This window comes from Branchiostoma lanceolatum, chromosome 9 (assembly GCF_035083965.1).
Source record: "Branchiostoma lanceolatum isolate klBraLanc5 chromosome 9, klBraLanc5.hap2, whole genome shotgun sequence".
NCBI lineage: Eukaryota > Metazoa > Chordata > Leptocardii > Amphioxiformes > Branchiostomatidae > Branchiostoma > Branchiostoma lanceolatum.
The window spans coordinates 17,025,478-17,047,591 of NC_089730.1; the positions used below are offsets into that span (position 1 = coordinate 17,025,478).

A 22,114-nucleotide genomic window follows, 5' to 3' on the forward strand; every position below is an offset into this window, starting at 1 on the left:
GTTTCTGTTGTGAAAGCTTATTTTATTGCACATACTTCTAGAGTGACATTCAAGACCCAGTTTGTTGTAATTAATTCAAACAGAAATGTATTTGTAATTGCAGTCATCATTTATGAAACCATCTAAAACTGGACAACATAAAAAGGTGTCTCTTGATATAGAGCAAATATACGAATTAGTTTGCTACACCGCCTTTTAAAACAAGACACCCAATCTTCAAGCAGATGTTGGGGTGAAGGATCGATGGTAATGTTTTCATTCAGTCAAGGACGGACCAGTCGCTTACCCCACAGAAGCAGATAAAAAGTTGTTTGGGGAAGACGGGCGAAGTCCACATATATTCTTAACCTACTCAACGTAAGAAGTAATCATAATGTGTACACGGATATATGGCGCACCGGTAGCACTTCGACTGGCGGCAAAGGCGTCATATTGGCGCATTGTGCTACGCCTAAAAACCCGATCCTTTTCATACCATGGTACAAAGTCGTATTTTTAGAAGTTTTATACTTTTAAGGGCAAGTCTGAATGTAGGCGAAAACGTCTTATTGAGAACGTATTCACGTACTTTCAGCCAAATATAAGTCGAGACTACACAGCCTATTGGAGACAAAGCTGCAGTACCGCTCCCGGCCGCCAGCAGAAAAGTGTGTAAAGCAGCCGCTTTAGCAGCCCATTTACTATTTAGCAGCCGATTTTGGCCAGATAACGTACAATTATGCATTAACTGGCTTGGCCTGCCACAGAACTCTATGTCTAAACAAACCTAGCTTTCTAAGTATTCATTACCTCCGGGAAGGAGGTTCCCTCCTACAATGGTACTGTGTTTGGTTGTGTTTGTTCAATTTGATTGAACCAAGGAGGTTAAAATTGAACCTCCTCGGTTTGTATGTTCACACCTATAACTCAAGATCCTTTGATGGCTTTGTATGATTTTTTTGTGTGTGACAAAGGTACACATTGAATACCGCAAATACCTAAAGCATGTAATGTGTATGTACAAATTAACCTGGGCCTGCCTGGCTGTTTCGAAATGTTTGGAAAGGCACTTTACATTTTTGTCCTCAGTTCTCACTCTACTCAGGTGAAACTATTCTCCAAGCAGAGGTTTCGATCGGGGGGCTAGGAGTGTCCGGGATTTTTCACTTCGAGGGAGGGAAGTAGTAAAAATCACGGCCACAAACCTAGCCCCTAAATCGAATCCTCTGCTTGGAGAATAATGTGATACCTAGCTTTGGCTATGGACATCATCTAAGAAGGGGCGTATAGCCGAGAGACGCCTCGTTTGAAAAGAGACACATCTCGAGCACGCTAAGGATGCCAAACGAACAGAAAAAAACAGCAGAACCAAACCCTAACCAAACCCCCCATGACCATGGCCGTGGTGTGCTGCACTCTCCCATGTCGCTGTCTACGCCCGACGTTCCTACATGGAAGGAACATGAATACCATTAGCATGGGAAGAACGTGAATATCATTAGCATGGGAAGAACATAAATATTATTAGCATCACAGACGGGGGACAATATTCAATACCGACTTCCAAGCACCTTTGACCTTTAGTCACGTTTAAGCTGAACATTCGAGTCAGTATTAATCCAGAGAACAGGTTGAACTTTATTCACTAAAACGGGTATCTAACTGAAACATTTTTTTTTTCTTTCAATTTCAAAAAGATTAAACATAATTGGCAAAATGGTGCAAAATGCAAATCACTTTTTGATGAATTTCAATAATTTTACAGTGATTCCTAAGTTAACAAGGCAACACTGCGATTTCCGAAAAAGTTACATTTCATCTGATTCAGAGTCAAAACTTTCCGGGCCCGGCCATTAGGCGGAGTCCAGTGAGATAACCGCTTTAGTCTCAAGAATTAAAGTTAAAAACAAAAACTTTTCATCGCCACCGCTACGGTATCCCAGACGTACAGGGCTATTTTTCGTCTATTGTTTACTTATTACAGTTGTGTTTCTATGTGCATTTTTTTTGTTTCTGTGTACAAAATTGTGCACAGAAACAAAAACTGGAACAGAAAATAAGAGACGAACAAAATTAGCCCTGTACTTCCGGGCCACCGTAGCATCGTACCTTCGCCGTGAAGTTCCTGGTAGTCGTAGCCTAACTCCGTGGACGGTTTGAACATGTCGGCGTGACTGTACGGCGGGAAGAATGGAACGATGTGATCATGGCGGTTGTGGCCGGGCGGATTTACCTCCTCTAAGCTACAAGGAATTGGCGGAAACCAAATATCATCGCAATCGCTCGAACCGTTCTTGGTAATCTTGACATACGTATCGTGCCGGAACCGCACGCATGCACAGGTGCTACAAAAACGTCCCTGCAGTTCCATAGCAGGCTGGTAGGGAATAGCCCGCAGATAGCGGAAAGGCCCAGGATAGAAGAGACTCAAACCTACATCGCGCATGCACTGTGCGCTACTAGCCTGGGTACCATCCGATTACTATACTACCGTGGCTCCTACGCTCACTACCCTGAAAAAAATCAGACTCGCTGAAAAATCAGGGAAGCGAGTGTAGAAGCCCCGGAACCAAGTAGTCAGTCAAACCTGCCCAAGGCGACCACCCAGGGGACCGAGCAAAAACGGTCGCGATGGACAGGTGGTCGCCATGAAGAGGATTCCACTCACAACATGTTTCCAGGTTGAGGTGTTCAAATACAGTGTACTACGTAGATGGATGGAAAATTATGTGATTTTAGACAGTATGACCCCCACCAGGTTCAATTGTCATACACAAAAAGATCCTACAAAAATTATATTTTCCGTTATCGTTGTAATGTTTGTATATAGTTAACGTTACATCGTTTACAAATTTTCGTCATAATGTTGACAACAAAACAATGTTTGCCACGATGATCTCGCAGTGCCCTCCCGCACATTCAATCGAAGTTTTAAGGCCTTCGATAAATCCCTTGAAAACACCTGCTGACCCCAGCCTTTTTTGGGCGCCGACCGCTGGATAAAAGGGGCAAAAGGTTTTTGATCTGACAACTGAAGATGAACACGGAACGGTGTGATTTCGTCGCGCCGCGCCACACCACCAAGCTCTGTGCGACCGCATCGAAAGGTAAGTCAGTGCAGAACAGAACGCAAAGCGTCCAATAAAGTACATAAAGGTTTGTGAGATTCATGGAAATAAAAAGAAAATAAGAATATTAATTTTCATCAATAACGAAATGTTCATACACAGAAGCGTCGTGTTTTACAAAGGTCAGCGGTACGCCAATCTGGGCCGTGCCAAAACCAAGATGGCGTCGGGACCAAGAAACAACATGTTTCGCCCGATGCTTTGCCCGCCGCAAATTCATTTTTCGGCGGAATTTAGTAAGATACAGACACATCTTTGTTGAAAATACAAGAAATGGCTAGTAATTTCTGTGAGATCTGACTTTTTGACGCCATGCACTACGTACGTAATCGTTTTGAAAATTGAGTTTAAACCGAACCGAGCTTGCGGTAAACTATAAGATTACGATGGGCACACCAACATCGATATTAGAGTATTCACAAACATTTGTATTTACAATGTTTATAGTGGGAAAGTTTTATTAAATCACTCAATGGAGGAATCGATGCTAGTCCATATATTTTTGTCCGTCAAGGTCTTAAAATCATTTCCGCGAAATCCGACAGCAAAATGATCCGATGTCACCACACGCTTGGAAATGAGGCGGCCGCCATGGGCAGGGATTGTGCTCTTTGCGGTCCCAATTCGTGGCGGTCGCGGTCGCGTTGGACGGGTGGTCGCCTTGGGCAGGCAGCTTAATGCTTGTGCCTATGGGGAAAATTTTCGGGACCGAGAAAAAGCGGTCGCCATGGCCAGGTGGTCGCGTTGAAAAGGTGGTCGCCTAGGCAGGTTTGACTGTAGTTACATAGGATGGCAACCAGGCTAGTGCGCTACAAGGAAACGGAAACTTTCTCTAACCAGAGCAAGCTGCTAGGGGGCCCAAACCTACATTACATTTGTATTACATCACAAGCTATCAGTCACCCAAAAATCAAGACCATAGCACGTCCAGGTCAAAAAATACAAAAACGGAAGTTCTGATGCAGTACCAAGGTCACATATCAGGGGGCCAAAAATCGACCTGGAACTTCGGATTTACAACACCTGCCCACATACCAAATATCATCGTAATCCATCAAGAGGTTCTTGAGTTATGCTGACTACAGTAGTGCGGAAACACAAACAGACAGACAGACAGACAAACAGACACACACACAGACACACCCAATATCTCCATTTTTCATGGAGATAATAATCTCTATAAAGATGAGGACATTCACCCATGCCGGCGAATCCACGTCTCGAGCAGACGGTCGACGTTGCAGTGGTGCAGGAAGAAGGCGGGGTCGTTCGGCGCGGTGGAGACGTCCGACATGGTGCCGTTCATGTAGATGTGCACGTGGTTGTGCAGGGTGAAGGCTTCGGGGACCCGCGTGCCGTTGGCGTATGTTCTGGGTATGGATGGAAACTCAGGGCTGATCCATATATCTACATATATAAGCAGTTCATGACAGCTGAACTCTCATCTCACCTATATCCCTAGTAGTCTAACTATCAGAGTGAACGAACGTAATTTTTCACCAAAAGAGATGGCATTATCAAAGCTTTGTCTACCAGCAAATCTTGCCCCTCTAATGCTGGAGATAGCGTTTCAGAGGGTTTAGATTTCAATCCCTAGACATGTTATGTTTATACAAAATTGTTGCCTTACGGAATAAAATTTAAGGCTGGCTAGAGCCTTGTATCAGACTATTAGAAATTCCTCTCATCTATTTTGATCCTTATTTGCATGATTGTCCCCTTATTATGTCGATCGTATCATAACTTAAGTTAACTTAAGCCTTTTAAGTTTGGCACTCTCAGACCAAAAAGAACTGGGCTAGCCTGGTAACCATACCATCGGGAGCTCCCCGGTCCCTTTGCGGTGCTAGGAGCGATGCCCGCCCGCCCAGGTAGATCAGCGCAGACGGGGGTGGCTACAGATCTACGTACCGGGTTGCTCCCGAAGACAAATTCAATGTTGATAAAGAGTAGGAATAATTCTGCTCACATTTCTCCCCGGTACTTGCCGGTGGTGGTGTCGGCGTAACCCTCCAGCAGGTTCCGGAAACTGCAGTTCGAGATACTGTCGTAAGGGGGCGTGTCGTACAGGGGGAAGCGCAGGGCGAAGTCCACCTCGGTCGGCAGGGGCAGGCGAGTCAGAGACTCCCCGTACGCGGCCGTGTCCACGTGCCCGGGATTCCTCTTCAGCCGCCCGGTGGCGTTGGTGACGTCGCACGGTCTGGTGTGGTTCCTGTGGGTGGCGTTGTAGAACGGGGGCAGGTGCTCGCAGATGGTCCGCCAGCTCGCAAAGACGGACCCCGGGTCCAGGTTGCCGTCCTTATCGTTGGCGCCGACGTACTCGTTGGTGCAGATGTCGCACTGGTGCTTCTCCGCCGCGCCCCAGTCCCAGTACGGCATGGTCCAGTCGGGGTCGCCGTTGACTTCCTGCAGGGCCCGCTCAACCTCCAGAAGGTACGCGCGGTGCCAGGTGGGGAAACCCGCGCCTCGGTGCGCCAAGTCCAGGAAACAGTCATCCTCCTCACCACAGATGCCTGTTGGATTTCATATCAACATTGGATAAATAAAATTCAATCTGTAAATTTTGACGAATGTTGTTGTTCCCCGCCCATTAAATGTATTGTCTGGGCGGTTTTTTTTAAATTGTAAGTTACATGCTGTATGAAAAATGTCTTGCCACCGGTAGATCTGCTTGGGTATCGTACTAACGCTAGTTTACCTTTATTCGTCGCATTTCGCATATAGGCACCCAGCGAATAAGGGTCAACTAACGTTACCTAACGATACTGAAGGGTGGCATGGTTGTTTCGCGGCTGGCGAAGTAAAACCATTATAGGTACACAACGAATAAAGGTCAACAAGTGTTACATACCTGTACTGTAGGGCGGCATGGTTTCACGGCTGGCGTAGTAATGTACCGCCACGAAGAAGTCGTACACTGAGACGTTGACGAAGTCTTCACTTCCCCTGATGTTTTCTTTAAACTCCAGGGCGAAGACGAAGTCGCTGGTAGTGTTCTTCGCGCGGTCAAAGTAGTGCTGGAACTTGTCTTTCTCCTCGGTGCTGATATTACGGATGTTTCTTCGCACAGCCGGCCGCTGTTTGGTTTCGCAGTTCGGCCCGCGGTGCCCCCAGACGCACCTGGTGCAGTCGTACCCGCTGAAGTTGCCCTCACACTCGCAGGTCCTGTTAAAGAATACTGTCGGCCAGTGCCGCCGGTCGTCCACCTTGTACGCGTTAATGTTCTTCCAGGCGGGGTCTTCCACGGAGGGGTCGGGGGTGTCGGCGCAGTGGCCCCGCCCGGGTCCCCCGCACGGCTCGGTGAACCCCGGTGGAATCGGGCAGCACTCCTTACTGTCCAGGGCGCCATCGCTGGTGCACACCCGCGGGAACTGCGCGTCGCCACCGCCGAAACATCCCGCCAGCACGATCAGTAGGCCGAGCGCTTTCATGGTGAAGCCGGAAAAATCTCGAGCCAATTTAGCTTATTGAACAGTTGAGCTACTCTTGTATTGGCAGGGAAGACAGACGATGTAAAGTATTCACAGTTTCACTGTACCAGGGAAATTCCCCGTAGGTATTTTCCATCAAATACAATGACCAGCGTATCACGGCTCAACGTCCCGTCCTAAGCCTGCGACCCTATCCAGTAACGTAAAGGTTGGGAGAGCTGAGATTCGAACTCACGACCTCTTGGTTCATAGGGAGAGTCACAGTACGCTACGCCGGTCAGAGGTCTCCGACACTCAGTAGTATTCCGTCTACGTAAATCGCCGAGTTATTCTAACTGACCGACACGTATTTCACACTAGTACTCCTTTGTTTAAACCACTGATGTCGTTTCTTTGCATGGGTGATCATAAAGATGACTGTCCCGTTCTGTTGTGCCGAGGTTTCCTGAGAAAACAAGCACAAATGTAAAGTATATAGAAGGTAAAAAGACAAAGTTTCAAAGTTATTTTCAATCAGGACTTAGTTGGGCGGTCTCAGAACACAGAAGTCAAAGGCGACCGTTTGATGTGTTCATTTATAGTTATTCTAGCTGTACAACTTTAAGTGTTATAAGTGTGCAGATACCGGCTCACAGGCCTTGCCTACTCTCCAAGCAGAGCTAGGGTTTCGGCTAAGTAAAAATTGTATACACAGTAAGTAAAGAACGGTCTTCACATGAACATTTTACAGTCCCTCCTGCAGTATGTAATAAACTGTCCCCACCTGAACAGCCTATTCTGTAGTAAGTGAAGAACAGTCCCTAATGGAGGAAGAAATGGACTATCCCCAGCTTAACGACCCCTCCTTCAGTAAGTAATGAACTGTCCCCATCTTAACAGCCCTCTTCCTCTTACAGTTAGTAATGAACATGTTACCCTAACCATACCTTCCCCGTGGCCTGTCCTTCCCAACTGTTGCCATCTCATTTGAGAAATCATTTGAGAAGTTGCGTCGCTGGCCTTGAGAACGACAAACAAACAGCCCTGCCAACTAGACTGTGTTTAATTACACAAGCTCTCGCTGGCGGTTAATGACCCCCTCCCCAATTGGCCGGACGCCAGGAGCACGATTTAGTCAGGCTACGCTGCTCGATTTAGCCTTGTCGACTGTTGCAGGGCTTACTTTTACTTGCTGTCTTGTATATAGCCCCGCCGGTACACTGTTGTATATACAAGACAGCAAGTAAAAGTAAGCCCCACTACAGTCGACGCGGCTTACTCGATTACTGTAATTGTATTTAGGTTCGCGGTTGTTTAATGTTCGCGGTTTTCTTTATCTCTTTATATCTTATCCCTCACCCCGTTGAATATGGAACAATCCCTTTGAGCGCCCTTTCCGAGATAACCTTGACCTCGCTTACCTTGCTTTTCCGTGAAGGTAGCCTCGTCCTTACATTGTCCATGAAACTGTGTCGCACCAGTGCGTACCAACATGCCAGTGGGTGCTTGTCTTGTTTCTCTGAACACAGCGCTCTCTCCAAAAAATAAACGCATGAACAACGGCACTGAAGGCTAGCAAAGGACGATCCTAGGAGGAATGCAAAGAAGACCTCGCTCCCCCTCCCTCTCTCTCTGACTCTCTCTCTCCTTGTCCCGGAGTGACCTCTTTGAGGGTCTGCATGCACCTTTTCCGTATCATAGGCAGCCTTGATTTCCCACAATTCGCAGGGAAAGGCGTCTTTGTCACGTAATTTGTAGCGAGGCGACCAAATGTTGAGTAATTGCATTCCTTGATTTTAGCGTAATACGCAATGGGGTTCTCCTGAATTCAGCGCAAGGCGTTACGGGCCCCCCATGTAGACTCTCCTCTTGGGCTCGATGCCAAATCCAAGGATCCTGGTTCAACCAGTTGAGACCAATCACAAACAACATTCATATCAAATAACCTCGTCATTTCAAACTCAAACCTTTGTTTTGTCGACCCCTTGTCTTGCTGTTTGTAATGTTGCTTCCGTTCCTTACGTAACGTTGTATCATGGCAAGGACATTATATTGGGGACAGGGTCTTTCTCTGAAATAAATTCAACCATTCAACATGACGCATTCTCATGGGTTGTGTACTGGAATCAGACTGAAAGAAAAGTTGACTGCTCTGTCTTTTAGTCAAGTATTTCTACTGATGACTCAGTGTATTCCAACACTTGCCTTTCTCTAGATGCCTAATGATTTATTTCAAATAATTAACGGTGGCAGCCACTTTTGCGTAATCAACGAAAACGCGGCTGGGATCGCCGATATGCGATCGGCTATACTCAGTCAATGGAGAAAAGTATAAACATATATCATATGATTTCATATTTGCTAAAAACTACTTCAGGAGATATAGCATATGGAGGACAAGTCAAACTGAATCGTATATTTATGGTTACTGTAATAACAATGCATTAGTCGCTTTGTACGTGTACGTTTACTTCCGTAGTGCCAACGTTGCATAGGAGGGCACAGTGTGATGTGTACTCTCCTTTCCACTAGAAGCTGCGACCATGCTGCGACCGCTGTGCGACCAAAGATCTGCCAGACTGTTCAACGAATTGCATGGATAAAGAACTAATTTGACGCTCTGTGTGTTTTGTTGTCTTTTAAACCGTGTTTTTACATCTTGCAACATATTCTAATTATGAAATAAACCGGGTAACAGAAATTCAAATTTGGTCTCTGTACGGTCGCTCAGCGATCACCGTCTCAGGTGGAAAAGAGGCCTCACTAGGTTTAAACCGTCTACAGTCGATCCTTAAAGTTGTAATTACTAACATTAATAGGGCGAGGACAAACTTTCTTGTCTTTTTTCTATTTACACGTCGATAGTCCTCAACTGTGCGTTACATCGACTTTATTCTTCGTCAGCATCACCTCCGTCCGAAGAACATACTGAGTAGGAACCCTATGATGAGACCACCTGTCACCCCGCCTACCGCGGCCACGGCGTTGTTAGCCTACAAAGGAGAGACGAAAAAATATATGTTTTTATTTTCATACAACCAGGAAGTGTTATCCAAGTCCAAGAACTTGACATGAACGTTTACGTAGATATATTTTTTCATAGACTTAAATGTGTTTTCCAGTAGACCTGAAATGATTAATCGAAATCCTGGATGGTACGAAGTGCTAGGCTTCAGATGGTAACCTCATATAGCCAGACATAGGTGTGGGAAAGTCATCAGCTTTTTAATTGAAAGCGCCCACCTGTCCCACTTTCGACCTATTTATCGATTTTGCAATTATATTATACTTCAGCGAATGTCAGAAGCCACACACAAACACATGTTCTGAATTCTTTATCAATATTCCATGCTTCAAACCTGTATATGTATAATTTTATAATGTAAAAGTACGATGGTCCATGACATCATCACCTGATCACTGAATCCTCCCGACCGTCCATAGCGGGAGGCTGTGACGAAATGTTCGCAGTTCCTCCCGACGACGTCATAGCTCATCTCCTCCCCCACACACGACACCGCCATGGCCACGATCTCATCCGGCTCTAACGGCTCGTGCTTGTTGTCCCACTTATTGTTTACCCTGCACCGATCATTCCCCGCGACATCCCTGAGATGTTGACGGCGCACCAGCGCTGTCTCCCCGAGGACGCTGGCGGAGGAAGCCGATGAACTGACGCTGGGTTTGGAGTCGGGTTTAGTGTTGTCCTCTAACCCGGTGAGGTGGACCACGTCTCCCTGGCCGATGTAGACGCACCAGTGGTAGTACGTCTTTCGGTCGATCTCGATCAAATCTCCGCGTTCGCAGTGCTCGATGAGCTGGTACCAAAACATCCACCGCCCTCCCATGATGGTGACCTGTAATGCCACTGACCTACGTATGGGGGGCGCTGCCGTGACGTACTAGTAATAAGGCACGATCGATTTTATGTGCTCGCTTCAGAGATATTTCAAATTGAAAAAAAAATTGCGTTTCCTATATCTTCAATTTGATTCTTTCGAATCGAACTTGTTCGAATGTTACCGATTTATTGACGTGTAATTTGATCATCCGACTGACAATGACGGTTAGACATGGTTGCTTAATACTACTACCGGGTCATCATGCATATGTATGTAAGGGCATGCATATATGGAGCAAGCATTCGTTAACTCTCTCAAATACGCAAATGACGGGACCACTTTGCTACGAACTACGGGAATAAAAAATATTGTAGTCAACCAATATATATATTACTTCTACCAAGAATGGCATGTACGTACTAAGGATCTAGGAAAAAAGACAATCACCAGTTTCACCACACACACGAAGATCAAGTAATCAAAGGAGCAGAAAACCCCTGTAAATATTTATTTTACTGTTTAATGCAACAATGGAACTTAGAATATTGACATCTATGTATTTACAACAAAGGCAATTTGCAAAGGTCTCAAAGCTGAAGGCTTTTATAAGGTTGTTTGGTACACAAATAGAAACCATAGAAGAAAGTAACTGGTGTTCGGATTTTGGAATGATTATTACATATCTAGGTCCCTAAATACTTCCTTACATATTTCATTTAATCACTAACAAAAGCTGTGACTAAGGTAGCACACAAATGACATAGTTTTTGTTTTACAGAGAAAGAAGACAAGAACTGGGCGTAGTTTGTGGGTTATTAAGCTTTGAGTCGATAGTAAGACCGTGCTTATAGTCACATACACTGTTGGCCTGGTAGCAGCCCATCGTCATTTTCCCGAAATCTCTTCGGTACAGAGAGTGTTGTCCGTCCGTCGAGGTCTATTAGCGCACCCCAGGGAATTTTCGCGGGACAAGATTCAGTTCCCTAGCTCAAGATCAGGCTACGCTATAATCAAAAAGACTAGCGGTAAGAAAACACAGCCAATGCTTCAAGGGCCCTTGACATTAAATCGCCGCAAATATTTCCCTTTTCACAGTAGAACTAACGCTAACAGTCAGAAAACTGACTTGGTTCACAGAATATATACAACCATAGTATAGATACAGGGTTTGATTTTACTATACAACATGAGTCATGACATACATAGCCTTCACAATGACAGTGAAAGTAAATTATCACATATCAATTACAACTCGTAAAAGTGAAAGTTCTTTGTTCAGTTCCCGACTTGGCAGGCTCTTATCATCAACACCTGAAGGAGGATGAACACAGGCGACATGATCATGGCGAAGGTAAGATTGTTCTGATCCTCAAGTTTCTGACACAGCAGCATCTTAAAGGCGAAGAGGAGCACCAAGACGACCGCGCTCCAAGCCGTGCGGATTCCGGCGGTTCTCAGATCGCCTTCAAGATTTAGTCTCAAGAAGACGATGGAGGAGAAGTAGGCGTGGAGACCGTCGCTGGCGAAGAGGGGGATGAAGACGGTCCACCAGGTGGTCGAGAGAACGTCTTCGAGTTTCAAGGCGAGGAGGACGCTGAAGACGAGGAGGGACACGACGTGCAGCCACAGCTCGAATGCGGAGAGGCCGATCCACTGGATGATCTCCTTCAGGGAGAACAGCATGGCTCTTGGCGAGTGTCTCACGGCGACGAAACGCTGCAGCGGCTCAATGGCTCCGCTAGGGGTCCTATCCAGGAGTTTAAGACGAAGGTAATGTCTTAGGTTCTTCAAAGAAAAGCCATTTCCTTGAGTGGTGTTTCAAGCGGTAACATGAAACGGACTTCGTCGTTTGCGCACTGGTAGATGCATCATCATCAGAATGATGTTCAATGTTTCTCCGCGAAAAACGGACTCAAATTGTACCTTGGGCTAACCTAGAACCACAAGAAGCTTTCAAAGTCCTTTCATGTGTATGGATCTCGTTTTACAGTCTCCTGGCACCTTTTATCCAACGTTGTTTCAGGGAAAAATGTTCGTCACCGTTGCAAATCCCGAAGAATGGCGGAAGTGATTTGTACGAGAGAGCAAAGGTCAATGGAATATACGATTTGTCTGTAGAGGGTGAAATTATTTCTTTTTCGGATGATTGTTGTGAGTTTTTTCAAAATACATAAATGATGATGTGAAATATCACTACTTATCTTTATTTTCAAACGCAATAGAACTAATTCTTTAATTTTGATGTATATAAATGTTGTATTCAAAGTACGATTTTATTTCCTACTTTCAAATGGCATATTCCGGCATAGGTCATGACCGGTCACTGAGGCAATCCACATTTGTGAAAGTCCGGAGCAGATATAGGTATGATATTGTTTATTTCCTGTCGTTTATAAACGTCAGGTTATATTACAGAGTCGTATTAGACCCTGGTTAACTGTTGTAGTCTTATCAAATTGCTATTGTGTGTCTGGAATTTAGATTACTGAGCCATATGGTTAAAATTTACATGTTATATAACACATGTTATATTTCATTTATTTTCGCTGGGACTTGATTTCGCGGTAGAAGTAGAAGGGGAAAGGAGGTTTTTGTGTCAGAAGTTCCCAGTTGAAATAATTCTACAGTACAGTAGAAATACTTTTGATAGTTTTGACATATGTTCGTTAATTTGCAGTAAGACGTCACCACAAAGATATAAGTTATAACTACAAACATTAGAAGATTAACAGTACATTGTATCGCAGTTGGTAACGTTGGATTTAGCTTGATTATTATAGTTACCACTACTTTCCAGTATCTTTACAAAGAAGTCAAACGGTTGTTTGAAAATTTCAGATATTATCGTTCATATACTTACATGACTCATGAATTATCTTATGATATCTAATTGATTGATTGATTGTATACGTAGGAGTGTTGGTGTTGACCAGTCCTCTGTCACCATGGAATCCCGCCGACTGACGGTTCTGTACGGCAGTCAGACGGGTACGGCGCAGGACGTCGCAGAGCGGGTGGCGAGGGAAGCCAAGCGGCGCCATTTCTCCACCAAAGTTCTCTCCATGGACCAATACCCTATTGTGAGTGGAGCCTTTTGTGTTCTAATTGTCTGGGTATACCTGTATAAGTGACTATAATATGTTTTATTCCCTTATCTTGTATTTTGTCACTAAATACTGTTCCATTTTGAAAGTCAAGACATGAACTTCCTGGGTTTTTTTGATCTTTGTGAAAGTTGACATGTCTTTTTCTTGTTTTGCTTCTCATAGGCATCCCTTATCCATGAACCAATGGTCGTATTTGTGTGTTCCACCACTGGGCAAGGGGATGAGCCAGACAATATGAAGGTGAGTAATGTTACCTAGATTGGTTAAAATGTAACTATATTCCTTAATAATACACCATGTACTTGAAATTGTTACAATATTGGCAGTTTTATACTTGAAACAGAGCTTGACTTTCATGAAATTCCTTTATAGATCAAAACTAGTGCTAGATAATAGTTCTATGAGTTCAAGATATCTAAAACTTTACTATTTATTTTTTAGGTGTTTTGGAAGTTCCTGCTGAGGAAGAATCTTCCCACCAACTCCTTATGTCAGCTGAACTTTGCTGTCCTTGGTCTGGGGGACTCATCATATCAGAAGTAAGTCACATGTCACTTTATAGTTCTTTTATTTGGATCCGTAAGACTATTGTAACAGTTTCTTTTAGTGCAAAGTCAATTTCCCCTGAGGAAGTCTATCTGATGCCAATTAATGTTTGGCCACAAGAACTGCAAAATAAAGATTGCAAAGCACAGAAAGATAATGTATTCAATGGGAAGTATGATTAGCATGATTGACATGCAAATGTACAACAAGGAAAAACTACAAATTTTGTTCTCTGTACTTTTAAATCTCAAATCCTCCTTAAGACAGGTCATTCATTTCCTGTAGGTTTGAGGCAAATCAGAAATTGGAGAAAAAGCAACATTCAGATGTCAAGACAAATTGGCTGAGACTGAACACCATATCCAGTTGACTCATACTGTTGATCATAAGATATTACTTGACAATGTGTCTTGCAGGTTCAACTTTGTGGCTAAAAAGCTCCAGAAGAGACTACAGCAGCTGGGTGGAACCCCCCTTCACACCCTCGGGCTGGCTGATGACCAACATGATCTGGGGTAGGGATCCTCTGTTTTTGCTCACTCACTTTCCATATCAATCAAACAGCGTGTGCCAACTGCCATGTTGGTATTCCTATATATATTAGATATGAAATATTAAATGGATTGTAGCTCAAGCACAAATGGCATTTTTGTGTTTCATTTGCTATGTCTAGCATTGTCTTATTTGAACTTTTTTTAGACATTCAATTATGATAATTTGAGAGGGTCAGGAGATCTTTAAATGTCTAAAAATAGTTGCATCAAATAGGGACATAAACATGGTGGTAGACAAAAACGCTATATTATTAATCTGTTCCTTCCAGCCCAGATGCAGTAGTGGACCCATGGCTGAACACCCTGTGGAACAAGGTCCTGAGTCGGTACCCCCTGCCTCCTGACAAGGCCATCATCAGTGAACACATACTGTGAGTAGGACGTCCTGTTTTGGTGTGTCATGTTTGATTGTGTAACTTCATGCCTAAAACCTACTCACTGTGCTGCTGTATACCTTTAGAGGTTTTTCTGTTGGCATTATATTCTTCAAATAGATAGAAGACTGTACATATATTGTTGTTGGAGAAGTCTTGCTTTTTGTGTTGCCTCTGGAATGCAGCGGATCATGCTTTTTGAATATTGCTTCAGGATTGGCTGTAGGAGTTACGAGGATAATATGTCATGTATAGGATGAGACAGAGAGACTCTTTAGACTCAGAGGATTTAAAAGGATAGAAATCCGTAGTCTCTATTCCTTTTATTGACATGCATCAATTATTCGCTGTTTACTATGATTATTGTTAATTTGTTTGTTTGCATAACTGGATAACGAACTTAAAGTGTAGCACACCAGTTTTATTTGTTACGTTCAAGCTGCATAAGGCTAGTAGACTGATAGGGTTGATCCACTTGCACCCGAAAGGAATCTTTCTCTTATCAATAGTATGTGGTGAGTTTAAACATTTTCAAGATTTAGAAGTTACCAACCCTAACCAGAGGACCACCATGCCACCTGTTTTGTTTTCAGACCTCCTCCAAGATACAAAGTACAGTTTGTAGATGGAGATGAACCCAGCATGAATGGACTCCATGTACCGACAGACAGTAGTGTCTCTGGGCCTTCACAAAACAACCCGTTCTACGCCAGACTGGTGTCCAACGACAGAATCACAGCGGACGACCACTGGCAGGACGTGAGGCTGATCAAGTTGGATGTGTCCGGATCTGGCCTGAGGTATTCTTATAATTCTTATGATTTTAGTTCAGAAAAACTGAATGAGTGCTTTTAAAGATTGTTTGATCCAGATCTTTCCCAACATTTGAATTATCAATTTTTGTTTAATATGCCTCAGTCTTTCCACACAAATAGGATTGATATGAATTCATTGATCTATCAGCAAAACAAGAAACCATCCAGCAAATTTTGATAAAAATACAACACTTGCCTAATAGTATTGATTAGATAGATGATGGTAGGCTACAAGAGATTTGAAGCATTACATCTTGATGCAATAAAAGATTTTCATTGTATCTTTCTCCCATCACTGTCAGCCATGCAGCAGGCGATGTAGCGATGATCCAGCCTCCCAACCTGCCTGATGAGGTGCAGACGTTCATCCAGCTACTCAAACTCAACCCTGAGGACAGGATACTGCTGCAGCAGAATGACCCAGGTTAGGGGTAGTCTCAGACATAACCCATTGTTTAACCCAGGGAACTTGGTTACAATTTGTTTAACCCTTAAGATGATTAACCCATAACTTGGACCTTCCTATGACTATGCCGTCCCTTTCACATTGTGATGAACCCAAATAAAGAGATAAACAATTGTGTTTATTAATGTTTGTACAATGATGCTTGTTTATGTTTGTCCAGATGTGCCCCTGCCCCCCACCCTCCCCCAGCCCTGCACCATACAGCACCTAGTGGAGCATTACTGGGACATCCACGCTGTGCCCAGGAGGTGGTTCTTCACACTTCTCTCTTACTTCGCCGACAACGAACTAGAGAAGGAGAAGTTTCAAGAATTCAGCACTGCTGAAGGACAGGTTGGACTCACAATTCATTTTTAAACTTAGGCCACAGCAAGTAAATTTTATGGATGACATCCTCTGCAGACTCCAAAATTAATGAGATAGGGCGAAAAAAAAACAAGGTGGGCCAAAAAAACAAGATTCCTATATTTTCAAATTTTGAGATCATAATTCTTGTTAAACAAGAATTGAGGCGACGAAATATGATATCATGACCAACAGGTCTTTTAGTCTTGTATTCAACCAATGTATTAGCCCTGTATTCATTCATATATAATATAAAACCTCCTTGATTCAACAGTAAACATGTCCTTGTAGATGTGTATACATCTCAATAGACCAACTACAACAAATGCAGAAAAGAGCTTGTTGTACCATCATCTGAAGCAACTACACTGGGTATGCATATGTGATGAAACACCTTGTGTATACAGCTCAATTAACTAGAACCCCCACACCCCCACACACCCCATTATTTATATAATATCCTTGCTAGAACAACTGCAGAAAACAGCTTGTTATTATACCATCATGGGCAGGAACTACACTGGGTATTCATATGCAATGAAACACCTTAGACTGTCAACGTTTACGACATATTTGCCAATTTTTGGCATGTTGACCACCGTCGGAGGGCAATGAAATTTCTTGTTTTTCATTTCGAAATCAGGCGAAAATTAATGAGCGCGCTGATGTCATCCATAAAAATTACTTGCTGTGGCCTTAAGAGGAATTAATTAATTTTTGAGAGGAAGCAATAAAAATGGCTGTAATAAGCCTTTGCAATGCAAGATATGACAAACATTGTATGTAAGCAAGAATTCGTATTGCAGCAATGGAGTGAAGTTTTACAACTATCATTCCAACAATTTACAACATGTGTGATCTTGCTGTGATTGTACCTAGAAAACATTGCTGCAGTTCTGTGAAGGGTCACTAGGGTGTGCCAATGCACTGTAGTTAAATCCCTGTAGTTGTTTATTGATCTTCCTGTGGGTAGATTTGTGTTTCACAATCACAGGGTGCATGAACAGACAAGGTAACCTGACAGATTTCTTTGCTGCACTTCAGGAAGAGCTGTACTCGTATTGTAACCGTCCCAAACGAACTACCCTAGAGGTACTGGAGGATTTCCCTCATGTCATCAACACCATCCCTGTAGACTACCTGTTCGACCTCATCCCACCCATCCAGCCTAGGGCTTTCTCCATAGCCTCATCTCTACAGGTAGGTTGAACTGACAAGACTGCATGCTGCAGTTCTGAAGCATTATGATAGGTGGGGCTGCTGCCTGGACATTTTCTGAATCCATGATCTAGCACAACTCCACAGCATTACCTACTTACCATGCTCTGTATTCACCTTGTTGTATTATCACAGCCAGTAGGTAACCATCTGAGTAATAAGGCTATGGTAAGGTGCTCAAGGCACGTCCTTGAATAAGGGACTCCCTTTTACATCCCTTCCGAAATACAGCGTAGCTCCAACAAGGATACCCTTCCCTGATATGAACTGGGGTCTCACAGTTACCAAGTCATTGTGTACTGAAATCAGAAATCTTTTTAAGTGATAATGGTATGATGTTGGTATCTAGCTAAGATTTAGTCATACTATCACATGTACAAAGAATACTTTTAACACTGAATCATTGTCTTTATTTTAAACCAGGCCCACCCAAATGAAGTGCATGTATTGATGGCTGTAGTGCAGTACAAGACCAAGTTGTTTACACCACGTAGGGGGCTCTGCTCAACATGGCTGTCTTCTCTCAACCCTCAGAAAGGTAAAGATCCATAGCCTTTTTGAGGCCGTAGGGGCAGTGGGTTGTTATCCACTGTGTTCAGGGTACGGTATTGGAAGGCAAAGCCCATCCCTCTCCTTCTACTGCCTATTTTATTAGTAGTATTACCTCCCCAACCAAAGTCAGGTACCCATTTTACACCTGGGTGGAGTGATGAAAGTACTTTTCCATTCATACAGTGTTTGACACCAAGTGACATACCTGGACTTGAATGTTCTTCAACATTGGCAAGACATGTTCAGTTCCCCCTTCCCTGTGTTTTCCAGTATGTTCCTTATATGAGAGAGTATTTAGTGAATTTTACTTGTTCCCCAGATGACGTCAGAGTTCCTATGTGGATCAGGAGGGGAACCATCTCCTTCCCCAGGACCCCTGCCACCCCTGTCATCATGGTAGGACCCGGCACGGGGCTGGCACCCTTCAGAGGGTTCATACAAGAACGTACCACTCGTGGGATTGGAGGTGGGTGTCAAGACCTTTGCAAGATTTTTTGCACTGTGATTTTTTAAGATAAAATTTGAAAAACAGATCCGGACGTTAGGACTGATGTTACCATTCTTGTTTTAGGACAGCAAATTTTCTCAGCTTTTGGTGCATTTCACACTGAAATGAGTGTTTTCACTCGTGTGTATGACATAAATAGAATACGACAGGGTGTATTACGCATCACTGTTAATTTCAGTGATAAGGAATGCACAGTGTTGTATTCTATATGTACGTACCAACTTAAAGTAAGAATAGAGAATGGAGTCAATAAACAATTTTTGCATCCAAATGAATGGCAAAGATTATAGCTACACGTATAAGTAAATACTAATAACACAAAATGTTGCATTCTTTTTATAGGAAATGTTTTGTTCTTTGGATGTCGAAACGAGGGCAAAGACTTCTTCTGTGCATCAGAATGGCAGCCACTGGTGGAGAAAGGTCTCCTTACTGTATACACTGCATTTTCTAGGGATCAGGTAAGTCTCAGATAGAAGAGGTTTTCCTGCTATAGTAAAACATTTTCTCTGTCTTTCACCCAAGTTCCACATACCCTTTCCCCCTGGCCTCTATTGGTTTAAATTCAAACTTGAAGGAATGTACAGTAACTTTTTAAGTGGTACATTTAAAGAAGAATCTTTGATGTCAAGCTTTCTGTCTTTCCATTCACTTTGATATAATTAATGCACAATTATACCTTTGTTTAAAGGCTTAAGTAACAGATTCTTTCTTCACTCTTCCAGGAGGAGAAAATCTATGTTCAACAAAGAATAAAGGAGAATGGAGCGGTGATCTGGGACCTCATTCATAACCAAGAAGCTTGGATCTTTGTTGCAGGGTCAGTCAACTTTGATTATTCCTTTGACACACTCTTAAGAATGATCTTAAAGTATGAGGTGTAGATTTAGTGTTGACTACTTTAAACTTTGGATACATAGATGTTGAAAACTTTCATTCATGGCTAAGTGTTTTACATATTAGTTATTTCCAAGCAGATCTTTCACTTGTCAAGGCAGTATGCATAGGCAGACACACTATTCATTGGCCAATCGGTTGACAGATGGATACTATAGTGTTTCTGCCCATCGATACCCAAAGATCTGCTTGGAGATTAGTACTAATTGTGTATGTGGTTGTACCATAACTTTTGGCAAAGGTTTCCTCTAGACCATTGCTCGACACGATATTCGTCGTCTTATTACTGTAAATGCAGAAATGTTCGCAGTGGTTTTATGTTCGCGGTTTTCGCGGTGACTGTTTCACCGCAAACCTAAAGCCACCGCAAACATTTTTGTCCAATAATGGAGCAGTATGTGACTAAAGTGCTGCCACGAACTTAAAACCACCAGGAACACTCCATTTTTGCCTTAGCGCAAAATAAAAACCATAAACTTAGATACATTTACAGTATCCTTCCCTGTCACAAAAATCTGAAGTTCACAGAGTTTAAAGCTGTTCACTATACCATATAGGCCAATCAATAATTTTTGTTCCTTATTCTTTCAATGATATTCTAGGAACCTGCTTACTTTCTGTTGTATTGATTGTAGGAATGCCAAACAGATGCCTACAGATGTGCAGAGTGCCCTGCAGTCAGTGCTGATGGAGCATGGGGACATGGGGGAGACAGAGGCAGACAGATACATCCACTCACTGGAACACAGACGGCGCTACCAAGTGGAGGCATGGTCATAACACCCCCTCCCCAACAAAACTTTTGAACAGTTGTAGAAAATGTTGTAGACTAGGCCGGCACACCTAAAGCATAACATCAGATACAGTTACATGTACAGGTACAGGTACAGAGGTTTAGGTACATGTTGAACCTATGCCTGAACAATTTGAAAAAAGGAACCCGTGGTCTTCAATGATGACAGAAACATGAAAAAAGAGTTAAAGAATGTTTATTTTGGGTATCTTATGCAGAGAAGACCATGGTTTTGAGGGGATCTCAAATCAAAGATGGTGCTGATTTCAACTCTCATAAAATGTTTCGACTTTTTCCAGTACCATATCTTCATATCTGTGGTAGAAATAACATCATGATGTTGTTAGTAACAAAATAAAACAAAACGTTGTATACTTAAGTCTATTTGCTGACAGGTACAATACCTGAACATTGATGTTTTAGTATTTTAAGCCTGTACGTAAACAATTTCCGTGGTATTGTATAGGTATTGGGTACCAGTTGGGTACCTATCGTAGACTATTGTTTGTATTTTGTACAATGGAAAGAATATTACTTACTCACAATATAGTTGCTAAGCTCAACAATGGGCAGATTTTAGATGGCTATGATACACGGAAAAATGTGGCCAATATGGCTGCAGGAGTAGACACTAAATGTCCAATGTACTACATGTCTACTTGTTTTGTCTACCTGTAACTGGTCAGAATATATGATACAATAAACAATTGATTACAGTTTAGTACCTTCTACCAAGTAAAACGTGATACTTGTAGCAGACTATATATGTACTCACTAATCACAAAATCAATGTATATTTCAACATTACTGCATTTTACCTTTAAAATCACCAGATACAACAAGATTTTTAGCTTAGAATACGGTAAGTTATGTTGTTAAAGATAACAGTAGCAATAGTCTATATAGAATGTAGACAACATTGACTGAAAATATGCTTTCCTGCCATCATCAACTTTACTTCAAGATACCTCCAGATTGCATGGTAAATTTACACTGTTTAGAAGTGCCGTGGTGTCTCCGTAGATAGTTTTCTTTAGCATGTAATGACTGTTCAAGGTAGCCTATTGCTTTGTCCAGATCTCCAACTTCCGCCAAGACTTTCCCAAATAATGACATAACATGGCAATGTCACCCCAACCAATCGAATCACGTGAATCGCATTGAAACTGTGTGTGGATGGTGTTCAGCACCAAGGGCAGGTCTGTTTGTGCGAGGATGGTGTTCAGCACCAAGGGCAGGTCTGTTTGTGCGAGGCTGGTGTTCAGCACCAGGGACAAGTCTGTGTGTATGGTGTTCAACTTCAGTACCAAAGGCAAGTCTGGCTGTGTGTGGATGGTGTTCAGCACCAAGGGCAGGTCTGTTTGTGCGAGGATGGTGTTCAGCACCAGGGACAAGTCTGTGTGTATGGTGTTCAACTTCAGTACCAAAGGCAAGTCTGGCTGTGTGTGGATGGTGTTCAGCACCAAGGGCAGATCTGTTTGTGCGAGGATGGTGTCCAGCAGCTAGGGCAGGTCTGTTTGTGCGAGGATGGTGCTCAGCACCAGGGACAAGTCAGTGTGTAACTTCAGCACCAAGGGCAG

General features: G+C 43.2%; 4 protein-coding genes and 1 long non-coding RNA gene across 6 annotated transcripts; 1 reads left to right on the plus strand and 4 right to left on the minus strand.

The window, feature by feature from the left end:
* Position 1: 1 nt before the first annotated feature.
* LOC136442410 (uncharacterized) lies at positions 2–2,200 on the minus strand. The gene is made up of 2 exons (XR_010756996.1): positions 2,089–2,200; positions 2–1,426 (listed from the first exon to the last, which is right to left on the minus strand). It is a non-coding gene; the product is annotated as an uncharacterized lncRNA (long non-coding RNA).
* A 2,087-nt stretch (positions 2,201–4,287) lies between these two features.
* On the minus strand, positions 4,288–8,619 carry LOC136441907 (tyrosinase-like). Of its 2 annotated transcripts, none has more exons than XM_066438466.1 (4): positions 7,939–8,619; positions 5,959–6,983; positions 5,077–5,620; positions 4,288–4,477 (listed from the first exon to the last, which is right to left on the minus strand). In XM_066438466.1, exons 2-4 carry the CDS (start codon positions 6,536–6,538, stop codon positions 4,303–4,305), a joined length of 1,299 nt encoding a protein of 432 aa, XP_066294563.1. In that variant the 5' UTR covers positions 6,539–6,983; positions 7,939–8,619; the 3' UTR covers positions 4,288–4,302. The 2 variants fall into 2 exon arrangements, with proteins under 2 accessions (XP_066294563.1, XP_066294564.1); XM_066438467.1 differs by lacking the exon at positions 7,939–8,619 and adding an exon at positions 7,465–7,712.
* Positions 8,620–9,392: 773 nt separating this feature from the next.
* On the minus strand, positions 9,393–10,407 carry LOC136441908 (phospholipase A and acyltransferase 1-like). The gene is made up of 2 exons (XM_066438468.1): positions 9,931–10,407; positions 9,393–9,510 (listed from the first exon to the last, which is right to left on the minus strand). Exons 1-2 carry the CDS (start codon positions 10,363–10,365, stop codon positions 9,424–9,426), a joined length of 522 nt encoding a protein of 173 aa, XP_066294565.1. The 5' UTR covers positions 10,366–10,407; the 3' UTR covers positions 9,393–9,423.
* A 422-nt stretch (positions 10,408–10,829) lies between these two features.
* Positions 10,830–12,447, minus strand: LOC136441205 (transmembrane protein 203-like). The gene has a single exon (XM_066437345.1). The coding sequence runs from the start codon at positions 12,040–12,042 to the stop codon at positions 11,635–11,637; it is 408 nt and encodes a 135-aa protein (XP_066293442.1). The 5' UTR covers positions 12,043–12,447; the 3' UTR covers positions 10,830–11,634.
* Positions 12,448–12,620: 173 nt separating this feature from the next.
* Positions 12,621–21,671, plus strand: LOC136441203 (NADPH-dependent diflavin oxidoreductase 1-like). Its single transcript, XM_066437343.1, has 15 exons — positions 12,621–12,723; positions 13,274–13,439; positions 13,629–13,706; positions 13,908–14,005; positions 14,429–14,527; positions 14,836–14,937; positions 15,534–15,740; positions 16,058–16,179; positions 16,382–16,554; positions 17,611–17,766; positions 18,208–18,322; positions 18,656–18,802; positions 19,187–19,305; positions 19,570–19,664; positions 20,377–21,671. The coding sequence occupies exons 1-15, from the start codon at positions 12,650–12,652 to the stop codon at positions 20,519–20,521; spliced, it is 1,896 nt and encodes a 631-aa protein (XP_066293440.1). The 5' UTR covers positions 12,621–12,649; the 3' UTR covers positions 20,522–21,671.
* The last annotated feature ends 443 nt before the right edge of the window (positions 21,672–22,114 follow it).